The sequence below is a fragment of the Neomonachus schauinslandi genome, chromosome 7 (genome assembly GCF_002201575.2).
Source record: "Neomonachus schauinslandi chromosome 7, ASM220157v2, whole genome shotgun sequence".
NCBI classification, from domain to species: Eukaryota; Metazoa; Chordata; class Mammalia; order Carnivora; family Phocidae; genus Neomonachus; species Neomonachus schauinslandi.
In genome coordinates, this window is record NC_058409.1 from 89,983,008 (window position 1) to 90,009,403 (window position 26,396).

At 47.7% G+C, this 26,396-nt stretch overlaps 1 protein-coding gene across 2 annotated transcripts in view; it reads left to right on the top strand.

Annotated features, from left to right (window-relative positions):
* Positions 1-26,396, top strand: part of SH3PXD2B (SH3 and PX domains 2B) — a 102,284-nt gene that overhangs the window by 27,051 nt on the left and 48,837 nt on the right. For both annotated transcript variants that reach the window (XM_021701250.2, XR_002480954.2), the window contains exons 2-4: positions 3,923-4,003; positions 14,964-15,039; positions 21,212-21,288. In XM_021701250.2, the coding sequence (XP_021556925.1) occupies positions 3,923-4,003; positions 14,964-15,039; positions 21,212-21,288 (234 nt within the window). The remainder of the gene's footprint in view (positions 1-3,922; positions 4,004-14,963; positions 15,040-21,211; positions 21,289-26,396) is intronic.

A 26,396-nucleotide genomic window follows, 5' to 3' on the forward strand; every position in this document is an offset into this window, starting at 1 on the left:
CAAACTGAAACTCCATGGCCATTAAACACTAACTCCCCATCCCCCTCACCATCCCCTGGTAACCACCACTCAACTTTCTGTTTCTATGAGTTTGACTATTTTAGGTACCTCATATAAGTGGAATCATGCAGTATTTGTTCTTTGTGACTGGCTTATTTCACTGAGCATCATATCCTCAGGATTCATCCACATTATAGCATGAGTCAGAATGCCCTTCCTTTTTAAGGCTGAGTAATATGTATGTAATATTGTATGTATACAACACATTTTGTTCATCATTTGGCTGTTGTGAAGAATGCTGCCATGAAAAAATCTGCTTTTAATTCCTTAACAGCAGGACACTGAGTGTTAACTGGATTTGGGATAGAATCTAAAAGCCAAGGTCAGGGGACACCTGGGTGGCTCAGTCGGTTAAGCATCTACCTTCGGCTCAGGTCATGATCCTGGGGTCCTGGGATCGAGCCCCGCATTGGGCTCCCTGTTCAGTGGGGAATCTGCTTCTCCCTCTGCCTGTTGCTCACCCTGCTTGTGTGCTCTCTCTTTCTTTCTCTCCCTCTCTCTCTCTCTGGCAAGTAAATAAATAAATAAATAAATAAATAAATAAATAAATAAAATCTCTTTAAAAATTAAAAAAAAAGTCAAGCAGACTGCTTTGATGGCAAGTAACAGACACTAAAACTGGCTTAAACAAGAAAGGGAAGGTTTTGGCTTGTGGCCGTGAAATGTCCAGGATGCTGGATCTGAGGGTTCAAATGGTATCACAGGACTCAGGCCCTTTCTCTCCCTCTTGGCTGCTTGCTTCTGTGTGACAGATGCTTTCCACATAGTTCTCCTCCCAGTTAGCCATCTCGGTGGGGAGAGGGGACTCTTCCCTGACCATGCCATCAGAAGTCCCAGAATTGAGTCTCGTTGGCCTGGCTTGGGTCACGTGCCTGTCCCTGAACCATTGTTGTGGCCAGGGACAGGCAACAGTCTGGTTGGCCAGGCCCGGGACGCACGCCCCCTCCCCATCACAAAGACTAGGGAAGGGAGAGGGGTGACGTTCCAAAGGAAATTAGTTGCTGTTACCAAGACAAGAAAGGGAATACCAGATAAGCAGGCATATTGATCAACTGCTATGCGGGAAAAAATAGCTTTGCCCGCCTCCTGTGTGTCAGGCATTGGGCAAGGCCCCACATGCATTAGTGATTGCTGTGAATCCTCAAGGGAAATTACTCACCCTGTTTTAAGAGAGAAGGACACCACGGCCAGAGAGATTGGTGCCTGTGAGTCTCCCCCAGTAGCAGGGCTGGCGTCAGAACCCAGTGGGTGTGCCCTTTCACCCACCCCTAAACCCTGGGCAAGGCCAAAGCCCTGCATTGGGACAATTCTCATTAAAAAGTTAGATCTGTGCCTAAAAATGCAGGCATCAAATTGTGTTCAGAGGTTGATTCCAATAAACCAATTAGGACTGCTGCAGAGTACTTGTACCATATGTACAGAGCTTTAAAAACTATAAACAAGAGATCGAGAATGAATTGTGTAAGCAGAATTTTTTTTTTCCATTTATGGGAATGCTTTTTTTGGTTGCTTTTAGGAAAACAATGACTTTGATGATCAGTCTTTTTTTTTTTTTCTTTGTTTTTTAATCCACATTAGCATTGTTCTTGACAAAGAGTCATCCAAACTTCGCTTAAGCATGCCGCGGTGACAGGACTGTTGGTATGGTCTTCTCTGGGCCTCAATTTACCCATCTGGAAGTTGGGGCCATTGGATTGGCTGAGTCCCTTTCAGTGATGGAAAGGCCTCCTTAGTGGTGTCCCTGCTCCTCGTCACACCATTTTTCGCAGTGGCCAGAAGGATATATAGGAAACATATTTAAACACATACATTAAATCGTGTCACACAACCCCACCCCTTGAAACTCTTTAATAAAACAAAATCCCATCTCCTCCCTGTGGCCTGCAAGCCCCTCATGATGCCACCGCTGCCTGCCTCCCCGCCCCTGCCTCCCTCCTCCCCGGGCTCTGCTTGCCATGACAGTCTTCCTGTACCTCAGACATGTCCAGCCTTTCCTGGCCTCCGTATCCTTACTCGTCTTCTCTCTGCCCGGAATACTCTGTTCTCAGCTCTTCTCCTGGCCAGCTCCTCGTCCTTCAGGTCTCCGTTCAGTGCTTGCTTCCTCAGATAGGCCTTCCCTTCCAAGGACACCCAGCTGCCCCACCTCCCTGCCTCGTGCACTCACAGCAGGCTCCGGGGGCCTTCCTAAGCATTGAATGCAACTTAAAATGACGTACCTACTTGCTCGTCTGCTGGTCTGTTGTCCATCTTCCCACTCTCCAAGGGCAAGGTCTAGGTGTCTCTTGTTCCTCATTGTGTCGCAGCACCCAGCAGAGTGCCTGGCACTCAAGAGGTACTTACTAAATGTTGTACAGTGAATGAATGAATGACAAATGGGAGCCATTCAAAATCTCTGTGCTGGAGTCTTGATGAGGCAGAATTGAAGTTCTTTTAAATAAAACTGACAACTACTCAGGTGGCTTTAGAGACAGAGTTCTTTTTTGTCAGAAAATCGCCTTTCCAAGGGGATTTCTAAAGGATGCCTTGACCTGTTCTTTGGCTCCGTGAAGGCCCCAGGACCGGGGAGCACAAACAAGGGAGGGCTGGGATGCCCAAATCCCTGACATTGAATTAATCTCTTTTTTATGAGCAGGGATGGGGCAGGCATTGGAGAATCAGAGTGCAGGGTACTAAAAGTTCTTGACCTTTTCCTTGCTGCCAGGCAAAGAGCTCGGAGCTTGGCCTCTAATAATCATCACAGCTCTGTGTGAGATGGACTTGCTGACCCCACTTTACAGTTACGGAAGCTGTGGCTCTGAGGGTTAGGAAATTGTGTGAGTCTAGAGCTTCTTGACTCTAGAGCTCATGTTTCTTCCTCTCTGTCATGCTTCTTTGAAATAAAATGCGTGTTGGATTTGGAGAGGTCATGCCTGGTGGACTTAGCTTGGCACTCAAGGGCACTTCCCATCTTGTCCTGATTTATCTTTCCATTATTCATCTCTTCTCACCTGGAGACCCTTCTTCTGCAAGTCCCTGGCGTTCACACTGGTCTCTGGCCCCAGCCCCCACATAGTTGCTCCAACTTGTCGCATTTTGAATGAAAGTTTCCTAGTAACATTTCCAAGTCCTTCAAAGTACACCATGATGTCTCCAGGCTTCAGAGAGCTCTCTCCTGCCTCCCATCCTGCATTAGTCAGGACTAGATTACATGTGTCAGAAACCCAACTTAAACTGGCTTCAAGAATAACTTGAGAAGGCAGGTTTGGCCCAAGATGTATTGGCTCAGAAAACTTGACAGAACAGGAGTAGATTGAGCTTCAAGCAGAGCTGGATCTCAGGGTCAGACTGTGGTATAGGAATCTACTGATGCTGGCTTCATACTCAGGCAGGCTCCTTCCAAGCGGTGAGGAGATGGCCCCCAGCAGCTCCAGGTCCCCATACTAATAGCCAACCAACTTCAAAGAAAACAGAGCTTGACTTTCTCAAAGGTTGGAGCAAAAGCCTCAGAGCTGATTCTTTTTAAGAATGACTGGAAAAATAGCCAGCCCCGGGGCTCTGTGGATTGAGTGGAAAGCAAGAAGTCCCTACAGTGCTGAAAAGAACACCATCTCCTGAGATGAGCTGGGTGCTGATGCTTTCTCGTTCTTGATTTCATTTAATCCTTTGTATAGCTCTCAGAGGTGGGGGTTATACCCATATTATTGTGGAGGAAGCTGAGGCCCAGAGAGAGCAGGTGACTTGTCCAAAGCCATACTGCTGGTCGGCGGCAGAGCTGAGATTCAAACCCAGGTCTTTCTGACTCAACCCTGTGCTTTGCTCCAGAGTCCTGGAGAAGGCAGGGCTCCCTTGGTGTTAATGCCCATCTCCTCTGTCCCTCTTGTAGGTCTATATCATCCGGGTTACATGGTCCAGCGGCTCCACGGAGGCCATTTACCGGCGCTACAGCAAGTTCTTTGACCTCCAGGTAAGGATTTGGAGTGTCCAGTGAGCTGCAGTGTAGGAAGAAGTTTAATCGGACTAACTTTCCATGTTGATGTCAGAGCCTAGACCCTCACCCATGGCGGACACATAGTGTTCTTTTTTATTTCGTAGATTTAAAAATGATGTCCATGTGCTTAGTTTAGCAGCACAGGTACTGAAATCAGAATGATACAGAAATTAAGACGGTCCCTGTGCAAGAATGACACACAAATCTGTGGAGCACACGTTTGACTATCCCAGGAGGAAAAAAACCTTCTCGGCTTCAGGCACAGCTTGATCCAGGGTTTTCACAGTACCACCTCACCCAGATCCTTCCTCTCATCCTGCATTCCTGCTTTCATGGTGTTGGCTTTATCCTCAGATCCCACAGGGTTACAAAATGCTCTGGGCTCATACTCAGCAGGAAAGAGTGAAAGGTCATTTCCCAGAAGTCCCAGTGAACACAGTGTCCTCTGCATACCATCCCATGTCTTGACCTCACATGTTCTCTCGGAAGCTTGGGTGATATTAACCACAGGCAGCCTTGGTCGTATGGACCTAATCCATTCCTAAAAATGTTAAATAAAGAGTTTTCAGAATCTGTATTTCATTATTTTAAAGGGGGAGGCGAGATAATAATGTGCTCCTAACCAGTTTCCCCAATATCACTAAAACAATCTCAAACGCCTACATAACAAGCTGCCAAGAGTCATTGCGTAATGTAAACCAACTGAGACACCAGTTACCTAATTATTAAAATGCACTGAACTCGTTAGTGGCATTTTGTGTTCATAAAATGCAACTAAATCAAACAGTACCATATGTATATTTCCTTCTGGTCTACAGGAAACATGTAAATACACAAAGAGACTATATGTTAAAGATGCTAAGGTACTATCTAAAACAGACTTGGCAGAAGCAGCATGGGGGCCAGGAAGGGGCTGAACCCTGGGGGAAAGGCAAGGAAGATGATGCCCAACACCTTTGAACGCCATGAGCAGGAGGAATAGTCCTGTCTGAGAATGACCGAGATCCATACCCTCTTACCCAGATGCAGGGGTGATCTATGCGGATCTATTACAGCAGGTCTTCAGTTCAGACATTGAATGTTGGGTAAACACTTTTGCAAGTTGCTCAACGGACTTTTCACGCACAGCGGGTCTGTGTAGGGAGGACTACCTGTATTTTGCTTCCAGAAGCCTCTTGCCTGCCTGGTACCTCCAAAAGGATAACAGAGGACAGAGAACAATGAAACAATAGAACTGCTACAATCAGGATTGCTATCCTGGGGATTATGGACATCCACAGAGCCAACACCCCCGGAGCAGCTTAGGCAGGAAGAGAGGAAGGAGTAGGGTCGATTTACGGGAAGAGGCAGGTGTGCCCCACGGACCCCAGAGCAGGAAATGCAGCTGGCCTCACAGGGCCCCAGAGCCAGCAACTGAACGGCCCTCGGAGGCCTAGCAGCTCCCCAGCCATCTCTCGCTGTGGCCACAGGGTCTCCCATCGAGCCTACTCTCTTTTCCTGATGGCCTCTTCGGACCAGCTTCCTCCCCGGACCATTGGCCCACATCCCCAGATAGCACTGCAGTCCCCCAGTTGAAATGTCCTTCCGTGTTGCCCACACTCTGGCGTTTCTAGGTGCTGGGTCCAGTCTCCAGGAGAGAAAGAATCTGATGGTCCCAGGGGTGCCGGATCCACCTCCGAGACTGTCGGCTGTGGCCAGAGGGGTCTGGTGTTTGGTACAGCATCATCTGGAGGAGGAGAGGTTGGATGAGGATGGGGTGGAGAGAAACTCTGGAAATGTTAATAGCTGTTGTTCTGCAGCCAATGAGGCAGCATACCCAGGGCTTTAGACCTGGACTTTTGGGATTAGACAGATGTTTCCAATCTCAGCTCTGCCTTTCACATCTCAGCTTGGTGTCACCTCTGTGTGTTTCTGAGACTCAGTCTCCCCATCTGCATGTTAAGAGTGAAAACACTTTCCTCGTGCATTCATTGTGACCGTTACTCAAGATGTGTCTTGCTCAGTAAGCACATTAACTGTCATTAGCTGTCCCTCTGTTCAGATGAGACTTGCCCGAGGTGACATCATTTGGGAATGCTTGAGCCAGAGTATGATCACGAGTCTCCCTGGCCCAAAGCCTGTCCTCCCTGACTCTCCTGTTCTGACTCAACTTTCTTATTTCTTCCAGAACTTAAAAATGAGGTTTTCTCCCCCACTCGGCATAATTGGCAATAATTGGGGGTTTGCTATAACATAAACAGCTGCTTCAGACGCCCCTCCCTGATAGTCTAAAGGCAGTGCTTCAGCCAGCTTTAAAGAGTCCCAGATGGGTGGCTGGAGTGGGAACATCACGGAATTCCAGAGGGTCCCGCTGTCCTACAAGTGGCCTGCTCCCCAACCCCCACACCCCAGAGCGGGGAACTGGAAGAGAGGAGGGCAGGATCCCACCAGCCAAAGTCAGCTGTTCTCAAGGACCAGGCAAGGAGGCCAGCCCGCATGGGGCTGTGACCCCCTGAAGTAAGATGATTTCGTGATCCCACCCTCCCCTTCCTCTTGTCTGCCGAGTAACCTTGGCTTTTTCCAAAAGTAACTTGGCACAAGAGAGTATGGGGAGGGCCAGGCATTCGTGGAGGAACAGCTAGACCAGCGTGGTGTAATGGAAAATGCAGAGAACTCAGTCAGGAGACTTGGGGCCCAGCAGCCTGTTCTGTGTGGCCTTCGGCACGCCCCTTAACCCCTGTGTTGCCTCTCTGTCCTCATCGGTAACGTGTGGTAATGACAGCAGAACGAGCTGGTATTTCTGGAGCACTGACTGCTAAGCATCTAGATGATACTCATGGAATCCTCGTGTTAAGCTTATTCAATTATACAGATGGAGAATCTTGGGCTCAGAGAGGTTAAGTCATTTGCACAAGGTCACACAGCTAGTGAACATCAGAACTTGGATTTGAAACTGGGCGGGTGACACCAGAAGCCGCACTCTTAGCCACTTTGCTTCTAGTGTCCCTCTCTCTAGTGGCTACTTCACAAGGTTTATATGGACTTAAAAGGGGTGATGTGTCTTTAAAAAAAAAAGGGGGGGGCGCCTGGGTGGCTCAGTTGGTTGGGCGACTGCCTTCGGCTCAGGTCATGATCCTGGAGTCCCGGGATCAAGTCCCACATCGGGCTCCCTGCTCGGCAGGGAGTCTGCTTCTCCCTCCCCCCTCTCATGCTTTCTCTCTCTCATTCTCTCTCTCAAATAAATAAATAAAATCTTTAAAAAAAAAAAAAGTGGTGATGTGTGTCCAGAAGAGGTAGATCCAGCAGATTCGTGGTTGCCAGGAGCTGGGGGGAGGGGGAAAGGGGAAGAGGCTGTTTGTGGGTACTGGGTATCTTTTGGGGGTGATGAAAATGTTCTGGAATTTGGTGATGGTCATGGTTGCACAGCCTTGTGAATATACTAAAAACCACTGAATTGTACACTTTAAAAAGGTGAATTTTATGGTATATGAAGTATATCTCAATTGCTTTTTTTAAAAAGTGGTATGTGTGAGCAGTTTCTGGGCTGTCAAGCCCTGAGCAAATGTCAGCTGTTGGGATTATTGATAGGCGTGGGTTGTTGCTAGGAACTGGCATAAAGATTAGAGGAAGAGATGATGCCAGTTTAATAGAGTGGTTAAGATCCTGGGCTTTGATCCAAATGCTGCCACTTACTGGCTGTGAGATCTTGTTTTAGTCAGAACTGTTTTAGTTGCAGATGACAGAAACCCAGTCAAAATGGATTACTCAAAAAGAACATTGATTAGCTAAATGTAACTGAGATGTCTAAGCATCCTTGGCTTCAGGTATGGCTGGATCCAGGGGCAAAAATGTCAATGAGGACCTGCCTTTCTCCACTTCTTAGCGTTCTCCGTGCCCACGCAGGGTGGTGTGTGGTAGTGGTGGCCACAGCTCCAAGCTGTATCCAACAGGTCAGCTCAGTGGCTTCAGGAAAAAGAAGAACACCCCCAACAATTTAAGCAAAAGTCTCATTGGTTCATCTTGGGTCAATGGCTGGGCCAGTCAGGGCCAGCCTGGGGACTGGAGCAGAATGTGTGTAGACCAACGAGGAGTAGAAGATTCCCCAGAAGGAATCAGACAGCTACCGCCAGATAGGGAGAAATAGCCTGTAGATGACAGAAAACAGTAAATGCTCCTCCCGGTAGGGGCAGGACATTCAGGCAGAGGAAATAGTCTACAGAGAGGCTGCCTGGGGTAGAAAGGAGGAGCATGCCTCAGGCTCCTTTGTGGGAAAAGAGACTCACGGTCACCAGCGAGAAGGTCCCCTTTATGACAGTTCACCTTCCGGTATGATTTCCTAACCCTCTTACGCTTAGAACAGCCAGACCCTGGTCGTCATGCCTGCCACTTTCTAGTGGTCATCTGACCTTGTGTCTCATTCACATGAGGGTGCAGATGATAGAGCCCTGGGCTTGGAATGGGAAGACCTGGTGTCAGGTCCCAGCTCTGTGTTACCAGCTATGTGGCCTTGGGCAGGCCTCTCTGAACCTCCCTTTCTGCCCTAGCCGGGGCCCACGCTGGAGAGTCCATCCCAGTGTGCCAGAGGGAGTTGGCATCCGAGCAGGGCGTGGGGACAGCTAGAACACGCAGAGCGTTGAGGGCAGTGCCTAGAGGAAATGGGGTTTGGTTGAGTGATGCAGTGACGGGGTCAGCGAGCATTTACTGAAATGCGCCAGGTGCCCACTTTCTGTGCCGTCTCATTCAGTCCTCACTTACAAGCCCGAAGTCACAGACAGGGAAGCAGAAGCTCGGAGACGCAGAGTCATGTGCCCAGAAGCAGCATGGCTGGGATTCAGGCCCAGGTATGGCTGAGTCTGAAACCCGTGCTCCTAACCACTCAGCCCCCCAGCCTCCTTGAGGCCCAGCACTGGTGTTACATCTGTCTGTTCAAAGATAGATTTGCCTCAGAGTTCTGCCTAGAGCTGGCCTTCAGAGGCCCGTTGGGCACTCCCACTAAGACGTGGGCAGAGCCTGTCCTGCAGAGGGCTGCTCCGAGCACAACACAGGCCCTTCACAAACAGACCTCAGATGTGGGAGGGGTCCACTCTACACTGTGCCACACGACCTTTGCCCTCTGAGTTTCCCACTGGCTCACTGTGTCCCCCCAGGCCAGCATCATGGTCTTCAGTGGAACCAGGGCTTCTCTGGCGGAAGGCACAGTTAAATATGTGCTGAGCCAGACCCCAGGTGTGCAGAGAGGGACCTCTGTCCCAGCCAGGGAGCCTCAGGCAGAGCGTGCTTCTGGAGGAGCTGATATCTGAGCAGGGCCTTGACCCGAAGTAAGGAGCTGACCTGCTGGCACGGAGGGCTTTTCATGAAGAGGAAACCACATGTGCAAAGGTGTAGAGGCAGGATTTCTAGCTGGGCATCTGGCAGAATTCCGGTGGCAGGGGACACGGCCAGCTGGGTCACTCTGCCCAGCAGGGAGCTCGGGGGAGAAGTGCCATCACACGTGTCCTGTACACAGGGACACTCCATCTGTGGGGACCCAGAAAGGGCTGTTCCTAGGGACGGGGGCTTTCAAAGGGCACTGTTTCTAGATGCAGCCCATCCCCGAGCTGAAGGAAAGCGGGGGCAGCATGTGGATCTGCACCTTCGTTTCTCCCCAGAGAAGGGAACCGAGATCCAGAGATGGGAGCGGCTGTCCCAGTGCACACAGCAGAAGTCACTGTTTCCAAGTGGGACTTGAGACAGGACTGGCCTGTCCCCTCTCTGGGACTTTGACGGCCCCAAGTGCACTTCTGAGCTTTGGAGCGTGTCTGCCCGGAAGCCCCTGTGCTCCACCCCAGAGGCCAAAGGGAAGGGAGTGTCTTCTCATCTTTTCTGGGGGCAGGTAGTGGGGTGGCAGAGCCGAAGGGTTCCCACTCCCCAGGCGGGCCTGGCCCAGCCGGGAAGGCTGCCCGGCAAGATCCTAGCCAGCAGCTGGCCTCGGAGTCCGCCAGCCATATTTATCCGAGTACTGTGCGGGCTGGGTCCTCGCACACAGGCACTGTCTTCTGAAATCGCAGTGCCTCCCACATGTATACGCCTGATGGAGTCTTTCCTCCCTCCCATCTGAAAAGCTGTGGCCATCTCGGTGGTGGGTAGCTGAGACAGTACCGTAGCTGCCCTTTCCCACACAGTCAGCAGTTCTTGTTTTCTGAAAGAGAAGGGAGCGAGATTGTGTTGGTCAGCTGCCTCTGAATCCCAGTCCAGGTCCTGTTGCTGCCCCCTGGAACCTGATTTCTCCTGTCCTAGACAGCAGAATAGGGGAGGGCTTTCCATGGCTGACCAAACCAGATAACCACCTTTTTTTTTTTTTTACTCATTCATTCTTTGCACAGTTGTATGCCAGGTACCCAGCACATACCAGGTGCTGGGGCAGGCCCGAGGGCAGGCAGACCAGTAAGAAAGTCAGACTGAGGACCTGCTGACTTGGACCGAAGGGCCGCAGGGAGAAGAGCGAGGTGGAGAGACGGGAGGGGAGGCAGGCCCCACGTGGCATGTCCACCAGGACACCTGAGCATGTTAACATGTCCCCGGACCAGCTCCTCAAGGGGACAGAATCTCCAAAGACAGCGAGCCATGTCACGCGGCCCTGGGTATGTCGTGTCCTGCTCCAAGGACCACGTGGCTTCCCAGCGACCCTGTCGGCAGCTGTGCATGACAGTCTCCACAGTCTCCACAGCCTTCTCTGGCTCTTCTGGGACGGGAGGCTTTGTGATACTGAGGCAGTAAACCCCTCTAAGTCCAGTCTGCCACTAACACAAACCACATGTGGCCCTCCACGCCAGCTGCCACACTGTTTTCCTTGGACAGCATGTCTCCTTTCTCTCTCCCACAAGCTGATCTTGAAAACTGCTGATGGAGTGTTCCCTCATCCCCCTTGGAGGCCTGCAATGTGGCCACTTGACGTGGCTCCCTCTCCCTTGCCGTCCCCCAGACTGACTCACTTTCCTCCTCGGTTTCCAGTCCTCCTCACCCCGAGCACCACTTCCTTTTATTATCTGGGGGGAAGGGATGGATTTTCTAGTTTCCAAGGAGAGCAGTCTACAGTTGGCCTTAGCCCGGCATGCCTCTGGTCCTGCTGCTGCAGACAGCCTGGGTCCGGGGGTCCCCACAGAGTGTCTGGAATGTAGCCTGTGGGTGCCAAGTATGACAGCCCTCTGGATAGAAGCAGCTTGTGGCCTATGAATCTGGACACACTAAGACCAAAAGCAAAATAGCTCACAGGCCTCTGATCTCCTGTCCTTGCAAATAGTCCTCTTAGATTGTCGTTACCATTGACAGAGTGATAAAGAAAGTGAAATAAAACTGGATAAAGCTAAATGAGGAGGATGGGTGTTATAGTTCAGCCCTGCACTGTCTATGATCACGGCACTAGTCATGTGAGGCTATTTAAATTAATAAGAGTTAAATAAAATTAAAAGTTCGATTCTTCCGTCTCCGGAGCCACGTTTCAAGTGCTCAGCCTTGGAGCTCCATCTAGGGCTAGTGGCTACAGTAAGGGACGGTGCAGATATAGAACATTGCCATTATAGCAGAAGGTTCTGTTGGACAACCAAGCTCTGGCTCCTGAGGGCACTTGGATAGTCTGAGGAGTTTTGCTAACCTTAAAACACAGCCTCGTGCTGGAATGTTATTCAGCCTTAAAAAGAAAGGACATTCTGACACCTGCTACAACATGGATGAACCTCGAAGACGTGAGGCTGAGCGAAATAAGCCAGACACTGGACACATACTGCACGATTCCGTGACATGTAGCACCTAGTTGCCAGGTTGCCAGGGGCTGGGGGAAGAGAATAGGGAGTTAGTGTTTAATGGGGACAGAGTTTCAGTTTAGGATGATGAAGAGGTTCTGGAGATGGATGGTGGTGATGGTTGCACAGCACTGTGAATGTGCTTAATGCCACTCCTTGTATGTTCAAAATGGTAAAGTTTATGTTAAGTATATTTAACACAATTTCTAAAACACACAGCCTCACAAACTACTAAGGATCATTCCCAAATAACTTTTAGAATAATGTCTTCTTTATGGGCAGAGTGCCAGGAGAGAGGGGATCTGTTGTTGAGCACCTGGATGTCCCCAAAGGGCTCACGTTCAGCGTTCACGGACATAGCGACTCTGCCAAGCAGACTGTGGTCCTTGTTCCCCAGATGGTGACTCGGGCTCCCTGGGCAAGGAGGCTGACCCCTGACACACAGCTGGCCTGAGGAAGCATCAGGATGTAACCCCAGGACTGTCTGGTCCCCAGGGGTACCATCTGTGGTTAGACTTGGCAGCATGAAACCCGGGTCTGCTGCCTCAATCAGTAACACTTGAGAGGACACTTCAGCTCTTTGGGCCATGCTTGTCTGGGTAAAAGCAAGTCAGGACAAGGGACGAGAGAGTAACTTCCTAAGACACACTGTCAGAGACCACAGGCAGCACTGGGGGAGGCCTGTTCCTCTGGCCTCCTTCAGACAGAGGCTCAGAAGGAGGCCAGGAGAAGGGAGAACGGGCATGGTCAGGTGGATGGATTACTGGTGCATACTTTTTTTTTTCCTCCTGAGTTCCCGTTATTGGTGTTCCAGCATTGTCCTAACAAAATTGAGAAGGACCAAAAAAGATGGCATTAGGCAAAACCTATCATCTCTAAAAGACTCTGTGGCTGAGACTGATCGATCACCCGCTTTTCAAAAGAAAGCATGCTGTTCACATGTGCACAGAATATTAAACTTACTTCATCTCAGGCTGATTTTTCACGCTTGCATGACCCTCCAAAGCCACCTTTGAGAGTGACCTTAAGGAAAGAGGGTGGGATTTCGACTAAGGTCCTTTAACTGGCTGGACCACCACTCAGCTGGGTGACCTCAAGCAGCTGTCCCTCTCTGCTCCCCAGTTTCTCCTATCTGGGACATGGGGAGTGTACATTTATATCACAGAGTTACTGTGAAGGTCAGATCAAATCATGCATGCGAAGGCTTGCTAACCGTAAACTGCCAAACAACTGTTAGAGTGGTGACTAATTCTTATTTAATATTAGTGACATGAATAGTATTAACCAGGGCACTTAGCGGACACGTGAAGCTGTCTCCCAGAGTGTTCCACTCAGTTGCCTTCATTGCTTTGGTCGGTTGGTATTGAGTACCTGCTTTGTCCCAGAGTCGGAAAGCTCCTGGATTCAAAGGAAGCAGCCCGCCTTTGCAGCAGGCCTGCTGTGGGCTCTCCAGTTGCTGAATGACGGTGGACCAAGCATGTCCCATTGCCACGCAGCACAGAGTAGGGCCAACGGGAAACCACAAATCAGACCGTGACCTCTGGGCAGCCCATCAGCGCGCCCGCCAAGCCGAGGCGGACCCGCCTCCCCAGGGGCATCACAGGAGACAGCACCAACGGGGCAGGGAGCCCCCCGCCTGTCTCCCAGGCCCACAGAGCAATCCGTTTTCGTCGAGGTGGCTGGTGTGACGGCAGAGAAGCCACAGGCTTCCGTCTCTGGCCGCGCCGCTTGCTGGCTGCAGGCCCATAGCCGATTTCTTCCCTCTTTGGGCTCCAGTTTCCTGGCTGATCATGTCCACCTTGAAGGAGTGTTCAGAAGATTTAGTGAGAGCATGTGTCTAAAGAATCTAGTCCGTGCCTGGCACGGATAACCTGTTTCTCTTGAGACCTCTCCTCCCTCCCCCTACGCACTAGCCGTGCTTATTTCTCCAGGGCTATTCGGGGCTTCTTTCCTTCTGCAGAGGGGCATCTTGAATGCCAGGGTGACTCTCTGCTGGAGGAGAAGCGATGAGCAGGCTTTTCCCATTCCAGCCGTCACGTGGGAGGCTCAAGACTCCCTTCCTGTTTGGATGCCGGGCCCAGGTACCAGTAGGGTGGCTGTGCTGCTATGATGAGCCTCTCTGTACAGCAAGGGTCCATCTCCCCCGGCGGTTGTTGGGGACCCCGGACCCTCCGGGGCAGAGAAGCTACTGTCTGCAGTGTGGCCGGTCACATGGCAGAAAGAAGTGGGGGTGGTGAATCACGCACCACTCATAACTCTCCCACCCCAAAGTGACACATGTCTCTTCTGCTCACATTTAACTGGCCACATCCCACTGCAAGGGGTTGGGGGTGTACAAATCTACCGTGTGCTCAGGAGAAGAACCAGAAATCTGATGACAGCCTCGGTCACTACCACGGCCCCACTTTAATCCATAAAGTAACACTGCATGTTGGTATCATTATGGCCAACTTAAAGATGAGACCCGGGGTCTGTCACTTCCCCAAGACCACAAGCAACAGGTCCTTGGGATTTTGTATATCAAATCGGAGAGGCGTTTATCACCCTAATAAAGGTTTCCAGTTTGGGGACTCAGCCCCTGTTCTTTCTCCCCCCTACAGCAGCCTACACCTACCTCTGAAGGTGCTTCCTACACCACCCTGGAAGGATTTATTTCCTCTTCCGTCTCTCTAGACTTCGAGTCTTTTCGTCTCCGAACCCCATGTACCCAGCACAGAGTGGGGCTGTTGGGCCAGCCTGGGGAACCTTAGTGTGGCAGGGGAGTGTAATGATCTCACAGGCATAGACCTAACCAGATTAATTGAGTCCCAGTGGTTTGTTACCTGACGAAACCTGCAATTCTTGGGAAACAGATTGACCTGCTGTCAGTGGAATTCTGGTGGCTCTGGGGGTTTTGTTCACATTTCAGGTCCTGTGGCTGGAGACCCCCAGGAAAACTGACAGTGGTCTCTCCCAGCTCTGAGCCTTCACTGATATGGCGGCTGTGAACAGAGAGAATTGTTTTCATGGAGATCCTAGGTCCAGTTGACATTGCCTTCCCATTAGTCTGGGTTTCTGAAAAGCTGAACACAGTGAGCCTTTATATATCAAATCACATATTTCACATAATTCCCTTAAAATGTCAGAAATGCATTTATCATATTAAAGGCTTCCGTTTTTGCTATTCTCCCCCTGTTTAGATGCAGATGTTGGACAAATTTCCCATGGAAGGAGGACAGAAGGATCCCAAACAGCGGATCATTCCCTTTCTGCCAGGTGGGTGAGACACATGCTATTAGAAGGGGCTCTGGGGGATCCAGGATAGCCCCCACATCTCTCAGCTCAGCTTCCTGGGGCATTGTCCTAATGACCAGAGTCCCAGCCGTTTGTAGAAATTAGTGCCTAAGAATATGGGCTTTGGGGTTAGATGCTACACCATCTTCTTAGGCAAGATACTTCACCTCCAGGATCCTCAGTTTTTTCTGTCTCTATAGTGGGAATAATTAGAGCTCATAAAGCTTTTGTAGTGAGTGGCATCTTTGTTATGGCTGCAGTATTACTTTGCCATTGCCGTGTCATGAATTCACACCAATTTAGCAGCTTAAAACCACCCTCATTTATTACCTCAAGTTCAGTTGGTAGGAAGTCCAGGCAGATGCTGCTGGGTTCTTTGGTCAGAGTCTCCCAAGTCATCACCTTGGCCAGGCTGGGCTCTTATCTGGAGGATTAGGGAAGAATCCACTTCCAGCCTCATTCAGGTTGTTGGCAGAATTCAATTCCTTGCAGCTATGGAAGTAGAATACATGTTTCCTTGCTGGCTCTCAGCCAGGGACCCCTCAGCTTCCAGAGGCTGACTGCGTTCCTTATCCATCTTCAAGCTGGCGGTGGGGCATTGAATCTTTCCCATGCTTTGAATCTCTCTGACTTCCCCTTCTGCCACCTGTTGGAGAAAGCTGTTTGCTTTTAAGGGCTCATGTGATTACGTTATACCTACCTAGCTAATCCAGGATAATTTCCCTCTCTTAAATAGAACTGTGGCATATGTCATAACATGATCCCAGGAGTGAGATCTCATCATATGTAGAGGCTCTGGGCTCTGGGGGTGACAATGGGACATCTTTGGGGGTCCATTTTAGAAATCTGCCTGCCTATCTGCCACAGCTCCCAAGCACCTTCTGAGTGCCAGGCACTCCTCCAGGCACTATGGAGGAGTTACTAATACCCTCATGGCTGATCCCTGCCCTTCAGACATTAAGTGTTTCTTTCCCCCCCAAAAAATTCCTTAACAAAGGAATAGTATTAAGGCTTCAGCTCCAAAAAACGGGCTACCCAAACCAGAGTTATTACCTCAAGTAATAATATTGGATGTCTACTGTAGGCCAGTCATGGGGCTAAGTGCTTTACATTCATTACCTTGTTTAGTCTTCAGAACAACCCTGTGCCCATTTTACAGATGAGGAAATTGAGGCTCAGAGAAATTATAATCATTTGCACAAATAGCAGAGCTGTGCTTCAAACACAGCTTTGGCTGGCTCCAGAATTGATGCCTGAAGTCAAACAGCCCAGGTTCAAATCCCAGTGCCCCCCACTCATCCACTGTTACTTCGGTAAATTATTTAAGCACACAGAGTTTCATTCTTCATTTGCAAATTATAGATAATAGTGATACTTAAATAATAGAGTTGTTGTGAGGATTAGCTAGGTGCTAAGTGGCACATAACTAGCAGCAGTCAAGCACTTACTATTATTTTTATGTACAGATAATCAGCAAATTGATAGTCGCCCTAAATCACAAATATTTAGAGCTGGAAGTGCCCTTTAGATCTTTTCCATTTTGCAGACAAGGGAGCAGGCCCTGAGAGGAGGGGGACTCCCTGAGTCCCACAGGAGCCCACTCTCTCCTCCCTACTCCAGGGTTCTGCCATCAGCACGTCGAGTGGTTCTTCCAGATATTGGCATCACTGAGTGGATTTAGAAGACAGGGTAGATGTATTTGCCAGGCCCCATGTACTGGGAGAACCATTTGCCTAAAAAAACTAATATTTTTAGTTCTTCCACGGAGAAAGTGTGCAGTCATACTAGAATTTTTGTTTCCTATTGGAGAAAACCCAGTGTACCAACGCAACAGCCAACTAGCAGGGCTCCAGAGCTTATGCTTTGGAGTCGAACAGACCCAGTTCTGTGACTTCACACAGATGACAACCCCCTGCCCCCAAGCCTTAATTTCTCCATCTGTAAAATGGGACAATGACTCCCGCTTTACAAAGCTTCTCTCCCTGGCACATAGTGGGTTCTCTGCAAAAGTCAGAAACGGGATCCTGGGACATTCCTTGGGAGTTTCTTGGTATTCATATTTTAGGGTCATACTTAAATGATCAATCTGAATATTCAAGTTGAACTGGACCCCAAACGTAGGTTTTTTTCTTCAAGGAAGGAAAGGAAAGCAGTGAGTTATAACTCTTTACTGGATGAAAGACAAAAGCCAGCTGTGAAAAAACTTCCCAGCACAGGGAAGAACTTGAGCTGACCCTCTCCCAAGCCCCTGAAAACTTTCATGGTTACGGAATCCTTTTCCACCCACGAATTTATGAAAATGCTCTTCTCAGAGACTCAGCCCCATTTTCCCTGCTTGGGGCACCCACTTGCTGCTCAGAGAGGTGTGGTTGGGCCCCAGGACCCCTAGAGCATCCCTTCATGGCCCACCTCTTAGCTCTTCCTTGAGGCCAAGGCCAAGCGCAGGGAAAAAGCTGAACACAGGAAGGCACATCCCCTCTCCTAGGGGTCCGTTTTCTGCCAAGACTGCCGCGTCAGCAGAACAAAAGCAAGTCTCTTGTTAGCACAAAGGCAGGGGGAGGGTGAAGCAGCCCTGTACAATTTTCCATCCGAGCAAGAGCTGGGGAAGCCAACTTGGCAGAGAATGCGGCTTGAAAAATAAGACTTACAGTTTGGCCTTCCACCACTGGAAAACAAAAGCCTGCCCGTTCCCACCAAAGGCTGTGCTCTCCGCCTAGCACCCTTTCCACTCCAGGAGGGCTGGCCTGCCAGGGAAGGCTCACCCTCCTTCCCCACAACTCACACAGAAACCCATGAGGCACAGATAAAGGGCCATTGCCCCCGTTGGCATTTCACTCAGAGCCCCCGGCCAAGGAGGTACTGGCCACATGGTTCTGCCCCACAGCCCAGGGCCTGAGCCGGGCTCCAGGTCTGCTGCAGACGGATGATGAATTAGCCTATCAGAGGCAGGTCTTAAGAGACCAAGCCACAGGTTGAGGAAAGAACGTGTGCTCTTAATTGCAGAGTATGAGTCAGTATCATATAACCCATTTAAACAAAACAAAACAAAAAGTGATTACTCTTTTATGAGCACCTAGGAAGGGCGAAGCCCTGTGCTGGGTGAGTCCTGGAGGTTACTACTAAGAAATAAGGGCTGCTCTCCCATTTTACAGATGAGGAGACTGAGGCTCTGGGAGGTAAATGCATTTCCCAAGGCAGCACAGTCACCCTGGATTGGCTGACTACTGTGCCTCTGGCCTCCCCGGCAGGTGCCACCACAGGGCTTCCTGTCCCCCTCGTTGGCAGGGCATCTGCCATATGCCCGGAGACTCCTAGGCCATTCGGGGAGAGGAATGGTGCTTTTGTTGTCATGTCACACCCCCAGGAGACCTTGAAGGTGCCGGAGTTCTCCATCCTTCTCTCTCAGCCCCTGCAGGCTGGGCCTTGAGTGAATTCTCTTTGTCGGTGGTGACTCCAGGACCAGCCTATGCTGTTCCCATGGGCCGGTGCATGCACTCTGCCTATTGTGAATTGTTTGAGTTGGGTCACAGCCTCCCCGGTAAGAGGCCTGAACACCCCACTCCCCACCCTTCCTCTGATTTATAGAAGGGGACATTATATCAAAATGGGACCAAAATGTTTTTGGTAGGGACTCCTCTCCAATTCTGAGAAACAGATTAGAGGCAGGAAGCATTTACTGTGGGAGATTCCTCTTCAGGCAGGCATTCCTTGTTTTTCCTAAAGGCTCGGGATTCTCCTAGAGGTTCTAAACTTCGAACAGTCCCACCCACGAGGGTGGTAATTTGATTATCACAATGACTGGGGGTGGAATGGGGATGGTCCAGGGATCCCAAACATCCTGCAGGGTGGGGGACTCCCACAGTGGGAAGGACTGCCCCACCCGGAATGTCAACAGGGTCCCTCCCTGTTGGGAAACACTGACAGTGTCAAGAGGTCCAGCCCCCTGTGCTGGCCCATCGAGGGCTCACAGTACCTATTGACTGAATAAAACCAGGTACAACAGGTTGTAAACCCTCCCCACTTGGCTGCGTAATTTGCTTTTTTATGGTAAACGGCATGAAAACTTTCTGATTTCAGAAGCAATACATGTTTATGGTAGGAAATTTGGGGAAAGTCAAAGAAGAAAACAAAAAGGCTCTGTCTTCCACCCCTTGGAGACAAGCACTTTGAATCCTGTGATGTGTTTTATTTAGATTTTTCCTTTCTAATAAACATGGTATGTCAGAAGTTTGACTGACTCATAAGCAGAATTAAAACGATCACCATAATAAACAAAGGAGACTCCATGCTATTAAAGAATATGAGGAATATGTATTTTATCTCACTGTGGGTTATTGTTTTCTTTTTAAGTGGTAGAAATTAAGCAGAAAAAAAAAAAAACCTTCACCATTAGGTTGACCATATCTACCTAATTTCCTAATTGTGCCCTTTTGCCCAAGAGCCAGTGGTCAGATTATGTTAAGTGTTAGATTAACCACATTGGCTTTTGGGTGCAAATCTCCCTAACCAGCTTGCATTGCAGATCTTGGAGTCAATAGGCTGTTTCCCATCATCCCTTTCAATTCTATCTTATGAAAACTCCTTTGGACCTTTTTTTTTTTAATTTTTAAAATTTATTTGACAGAGAGACAGCGAGAAAACACAAGCAGGGGGAGTGGGAGAGGGAGAAGCAGGCTTCCTGCTGAGCAGGGAGCCCAATGGAGGGCTCCATCCCAGGACTCTGGGACCGTGACCTGAGCCGAAGGCAGATGGTTAATGACTGAGCCACTCAGGGGCCCCTCCTTTGGGCCTTTCCTACCATCCTGTTCCTGCTCACTCAAGCTTGATCTTTGGAGATGGCGGCCTCACCAGAGCCATGTTGGAGCACTGGTTGATCTCTCCTTGCCCTGCCGCCTTGTGACCCAAATTGCTCTCCTTGACCTGCCTCCTCTGACCAGAAGCTCTCCATACTTTGCTGTTGGAAAAGCTGTGGTCTCCCTATGCCCTCCTCTTTGACCTTCCCCTGGAGACTCCTGGCACTCTGCATAAGCTGGGCTCCCCCCTTGGTGTCTTATTTCTGATTTTCCTGCCCCTTGCCTGTGTGACAGGTCCAGAATGGTGAGGCCAAGCCGTCTTAATGGTCAGTGCATGCACTTGGCCACCATCTCCCCACTCCCCTTTAGACTCACAGAAACTCACCAGTTTGCTTTAAACAAACCTCACCGATAGCATTTTAGCATCTTGGATGTTTCCAGACACTCTCATCATCTCTATACTTGTCTTTGCCTGTTACCTGCCCACACATCACACTGGAAGATCTGGTACCACAACCAGTGCTCAGGATATCACCAAACAAGTAGTAGATTGATTCTCAGCTAGTTTTCGGTGAGGCAGGAAGGCTTGGAACCCTTCTGTTACACACAGCTGATTGGGGAAGCAATTGGAAGGATTTGTCATCTTGGCAAGTGAAATCCACCTTTATGCATTCATCAAGTATGAGTGCCGTGTGGTGAGGGTACAAAATTGATTAAGGTCCAGTCAAATCCTATATATTCTGAGCCCCATGACTTTCCCCATGAGGAAAGAAGAAGATATAAATTGATAGTGTGTGCAATCAGAAAGAGACAGGAACTCTTAATCCATTTGAAGTAGATAAAAGTTTCTCAACTGGGATGGTGGGTGAGGTTGGATGAGAAAAGTATTCCAGACAGAGGGAAAGGCACAGAATAATGAAAGAGTGTGGAGTATTTGCAGAATGGAAGACTAGACTAGGCATAGGAGGACACAAGAGGAAAGGAGGCTGAGCTGTTAGGTTGTCCACTCTACTGCTCACCCCCTGAGAACCGCAGAGTTCGATTATCAGATCTGGCCTTTCTTCTTCATCTGGTAGGAGCCTCTTCCTTCTCAGGATTGATCCAGCCTCCCTTATCTCACCAAAACTTGCCTCCTGGGCCCCACTCCCTCAAGCCCTTGCATTTGAGCTGTGAACAGGGCTTTGGAGGACAATGCATGGGGTCATTCAGGCCCTGTGGACATCCAGCAGGGGATGATAATGGAAGCCAGAATTTGGGTACCACTCAGACCTACCAGAGGCAGCCACATCCACACCCTCCAGGTTTGCTGAGAACTTGTCATTGCCCCCTTACAATGCCATGTGTGCTCTCCACTCCTGCAGGCAAAATTCTCTTCCGACGGAGCCACATCCGGGACGTGGCCGTCAAACGCCTCATACCGATTGATGAGTACTGTAAGGTAAGTCTAAGAAATGCTAACACTTCCCTGTGTCTCATGTCTTCCCTTTAGGTTGTTTCTTTTCTTCTTTTCCCTTTCTGGCTACAAAATAGTCATTGCGAGCAATCCGCAATTGAAAGAAATGTAAAAACCAGAAAATCAACCACCCACGAGTCCTCAGAGGCAACAATTATTAAGGTTTCTACATGTTTCCTTTCTAGTTTTTCTCTCTATATGCATTTCTTTATGGTGTTGACACCATCCCATATGTGTTATTTTTGTTGCTCTTTCTTTTTTCTCTAATATTGTGATATAAGAATTTCCCCATGGTATAAAAACATCTTCTTGAGCCTACTTTAAATGGATGCATAGTATTCCACTGAGTGTGAATGTTCCAGAAGTTATGCAGTCCCTGTCCTTGGACAGTGCAGCTGGCTTCCAATCCCTTGAATGTTCTAAATCACAAGGGGCCTGCCTTTTGGCTACATCTCCTTTGATTTGCGGCTGTGGTTGGGAAAGAAGCATGCTTTTCCTTTGTCTAGGTTCCCTTACCTTTAGTATTATTTCTCTAACTTAAAATCACTAGCAGCTCTGATTGGAGAAGGGTGGGAATAACAAGAAATGCCTTAACAATGGAGCAGCAAAGATCGGAAACAAAGCAAATGTATTTGTTCTCTCACATCTGTCCTACATTTTCCTGGAGGTTCTAGCCAGTGTACACAGGGAAAAAAGAAAATAAAAGGCATTCAGTTCGGAAAGGAAGAAATAAAACTGCCTTGATTCACAGATGACATGATTCTGTTGGAGAAAATCGTAAGGGAGCCACAAGAGAAAAAAAAATACTAGAACTAATAAGTTTAGTAAGATCACAGGATACAAGATCGATATAAAAAATCAACTGTTGGGGCGCCTGGGTGGCTCAGATGGTTAGGCGTCTGCCTTCAGCTCAGGTCATGATCCCAGGGTCCTGGGATCAAGCCCCGCATTGGGCTCCTGGCTCAGCGGGGAGCCTGCTTCTCCCTCTGCCTCTCCCCCTGCTCATGCTCTCTCTCTCTCTCTGTGTCTCAAATGAATAAATAAAATATTAAAAAAAAAAAAATCAACTGTAGAGGCATCTGGCTGGCTCAGTCGGTGGAATGTGAGACTCTTGATCTCAGGGTTGTAAGTTCAAGCCTGACATTGGGCATGGAGCCTCATTGAAAAAAAAAATAAAATAAAAAAATAAAAAATAAAAATCTTTCTTTATTAAAAAAAAAAAATCAGTTGTACCTCTAAATACTAAGCATGAACAATCCAAAAATGAAATTAAGAAAATAATTCCACTCACAATAACATCAAAAAGAATAAAATACTTAGGGGCACCTGGGTGGCTCAGATGGTTAAGCATCTGCCTTTGGCTCAGGTCATGATCCCAGAGTTCTGCGATCGAGCCCTTCATCGGGCTCCTGGCTCAGTGGGGAGCCTGCTTCTCCCTCTCCCTCTGCCTTTGCCTCTGCCCCTGCTCATGCTCTCTCTCTCTCTCTGTATCTGTGTCTCAAATTAATAAATAAAATCTTAAAAAAAAAAAAGAATAAAACACTTAGGAATAAATTGAATAAAAGAAGTACAAGGTTTATACATTGAAACTACAAAACACTGTTGAGAAAAACTAAACCAGCTCTAAATTAATGGAGAGACATTACATACTCATGGATTAGAAGACTCAGTAGTGTTAAAATGGCACTTCTTACTACTCAGGCATAAAAAAGAATGATACCTTGCCATTTGCAATGACATGGATAGAACTAGAGAGTATTATGCTAGGTGAAACAAGTCAAAGAAAGACAAATGCTCTATGATTTCATTCATATGTGGAATTTAAGAAGCAAAACAAACGAGCAAAGGGGGAAAAAAAGAGAGGCAAACCAAGAAACAGACTCTTAACTATAGAGAATAAACTGATGGTTTCCAGAGGCGAAAGCGGGGGGGGGGGGGGGTTGAGGAGTGCACTTGCTGTGATGAGCACCAGGTGAAGTATGGAAGTGCCAAATCACTGTATTGTGCACTAAAACTAGTATTACACTGAATACTAACTGGAATTTAAATAAAAACTTAAGAAAATCTAGGAGAATAAATTAGAATTTGGGGGTCAGGATGAATTTCTTAATGAGAACAACGTGTGTGTGTGTGTGTATGTGTTATATGTGGAATTTGTAGAAATTGATGTGAAAAAGACAAACAACCATACAGGGAAAATGGGCAAAGGACAGGATTGGAAATACAAAAAAAAAAGACAAATCCCAATGACAAACAAATAATAACAAAAAATAATAAATAAATAAAGTGGCAGTTCTTCCCCAATTGATCTATACATTCAGTATAATCTCTGTCAAACTCCTAGTAAGCTTTTTTGTAGAAATTAACAAGCTGATCCTAAATTGTATGGAGAAATGCAAGGAACCCAAAATAGCCAAAACAATTATGAAAAAAAAGAACAAAATTAGAGGCTTATAGTACCCATTTCAAAACTTCCTACAAAAGCTACAGTAATCAAGACTGGCATAAGGATAGGCACGTAGACCAGTGGAACAGAAGTGAGGGCCTAGAAATAAACTTTTGTGAAATTTATGGTCAATTGATTTTCAGCAATGGTGCCAAGAAATTCAATAGGGACAGGATAATCTTTTTAACAGTGTGGGATAATAGGATATCCATACACCATAAAAAGGGGAAAAAATTAAGTTGGATCCCTACTTCACACCATGCACAAAAATCAACTCAAAATGATCACAGACCTAAACATAAGAGCTAAAATTATAAAACTTCTAGAAGAAAACAGGAGAAAATCTTTATGACCATGATTTAGGCAGAGAGTTCCTAGATATGACACCAAAAGAGAAAAATTGATAAGTTGGACTTCATTAAACTTCCAGACTCTGTACTTCAAAAAAATCCAGTGAAGAAAATAAAAAGACATGTCACAGATTAGGAGAAAATATTTGTAAATCATCTCTGACAAGGGACTTGTATTGAATCTATACAAAGAACTCTTAAAACTTAACCATAAAGATGTTCCAGGTTAAAAATAGACAAAAGATGTGAATAGAAATTTCACCCAAGAAGATGCATGATGGTTAATAAGCACATGAAAAGGTGTTCAGCTTCATTAATCATTAGGCAATCATTAGGTAATGAGAAACCTGCACAGCCACTGGAATGGCTATAATCCACAAGATAGACAAAACCAAGAGCTGGTGAGGATATGGAGAAACTGGAGCCCTCGCTCTGGTGGGGACACAGGATGAGAAGCCACTCTGGAAAATAGTTTGGCACTTTCTTCCACAAGTGAAATATGACCACTCTTAGGTATCTACTCCAGAGAATTGAAAACTTACATCCACACAAAGACTTGAATGTACGTTTGTAGCAGTACTAATTCATAATAGCCAAAAACTGGAAGCAATCCAGATGTCCAACATCAGGTGCATAGATAAAGAAAATGTGGAATTACCCATACAATAGAATATTTTCGACAATAAAATGCAGTGAAATCCTGATAAATATTGCAACTTGGATGACTCTCAAACACATGATGCTAAAAGAAGCCAGATGCAAAAGGCTATGTGTTGCATGATTCCATCTCCATGAAATGTGCAGAAAAGGCAACTTTATAGAGACAGAGAGCAGATCAGTGGTTTCCAAGGCCTGAGGACAGTGCAGGCAGAGATGGACCACACGTTAGGTGGGGGAAATTTTTGAGGTGATGGAAAAGTTCTAAAACTAGATTGTGGTGTTGGTTGCACAACTCTATAATTTACTAAATATCATTGAATTGTGTACTTACAATGGGTGGATTTTATAATACATAAATTATACTTCAATACATCTTTAAAAAAATGTAAAGGGGGGCAGTGTGGGGATATATGACCCTTGTCTTGGCAAGAGACCTCATGGAAGGGCAGAGGATCACTCCTGATCACTCCTGTCTTCTCTTTGCCAAAGATGACCTCCTTTCATCCCTCCAACAACCTTAAGAAATAGGTTTTATTATTCCCATTGTGTAGGCGAAGAAACAGAGACCCAAGAAAGTTACTTACAACAATAGTATTGGAGGATTTGATGGTTGAATGCTGGCCTTTTAGGACTTGGCCCTCACATACCACTTACGGCCTCTCTCTCTCTCTCCTAAGGATATCCTTAAAAAGGGATTGGGGAGTGAAGGGCAGGGAAGGTCACCCAGGCACAAAGGTACTACTACTGCCTCCCAGCTCTCAGAGGAAAGTTCAGATCTTCTCCTCTTTGTGTCTTTTCAAACCTCTAGAGCCTAAAAGTCCTTTGTCCAGGCCTTGCTGGCAAGAACTTCAGACCTCTGGGGTTATCTTGGCCAGCTGGGAATTTCCACCTGGTACCTTCCCTAGCAACTATTGTCTCTCAGCCCAAAGTGTGCTATCCTGCTTCTTACCCCAGCCCACCCAGCTTCTCCCCAGAGTGACACTTTCCTCATACCCAGGGCTTCACGAACCTCCAGATACTTGATTTGGAAAAGGAGATTTAAAATCATGAAATGAGGGGCACCTGTGTGGCTCAGTTGGGCATCCAACTCTTGATTTTGGCTCAGGTTGTGATCTTGGGGGTCGTGGGATCGAGCCCCGAGACTCCGTGCTCGGCGGGGAGTGTGCTTGAGGTTCTCTCTCTCTCCCTCTCCCTCTGCCCATCTACCCCCCAAATAAATAAATAGATCTTTTTTAAAAATCCTGAAATAAAAAGAGATAGCAGCAGCTGCCTGCATCTGGCTGATGCTTGGAATGGTATAGAGATCATGAATTCACCTGGTTTCACCGTAGGGAAGAAGTGGCTTATGTCAGATGAGCCACATGAAAGTTACCACTCCGTGCAATTAATGCATCATAAGAAGCAGAACAGAGCAGATATTTTGGGGTTTGGGTTGGCCAAATTCCCCGGCTTGGCTTCAAGGGAACTGCCCTCCTGGAAGGAGATGAAACTATCTATTCCAAGGTTTGCAAAATCTTTTACAGACTACACAGACTTTGACTTAACATTTGAATATCTGTTGTTGGCATTGTTGTGAGCTGACTTAAGCCAATTTAATCTATAACTATTAGCTTTATTTTAGTAGAAATTGGTAGTCT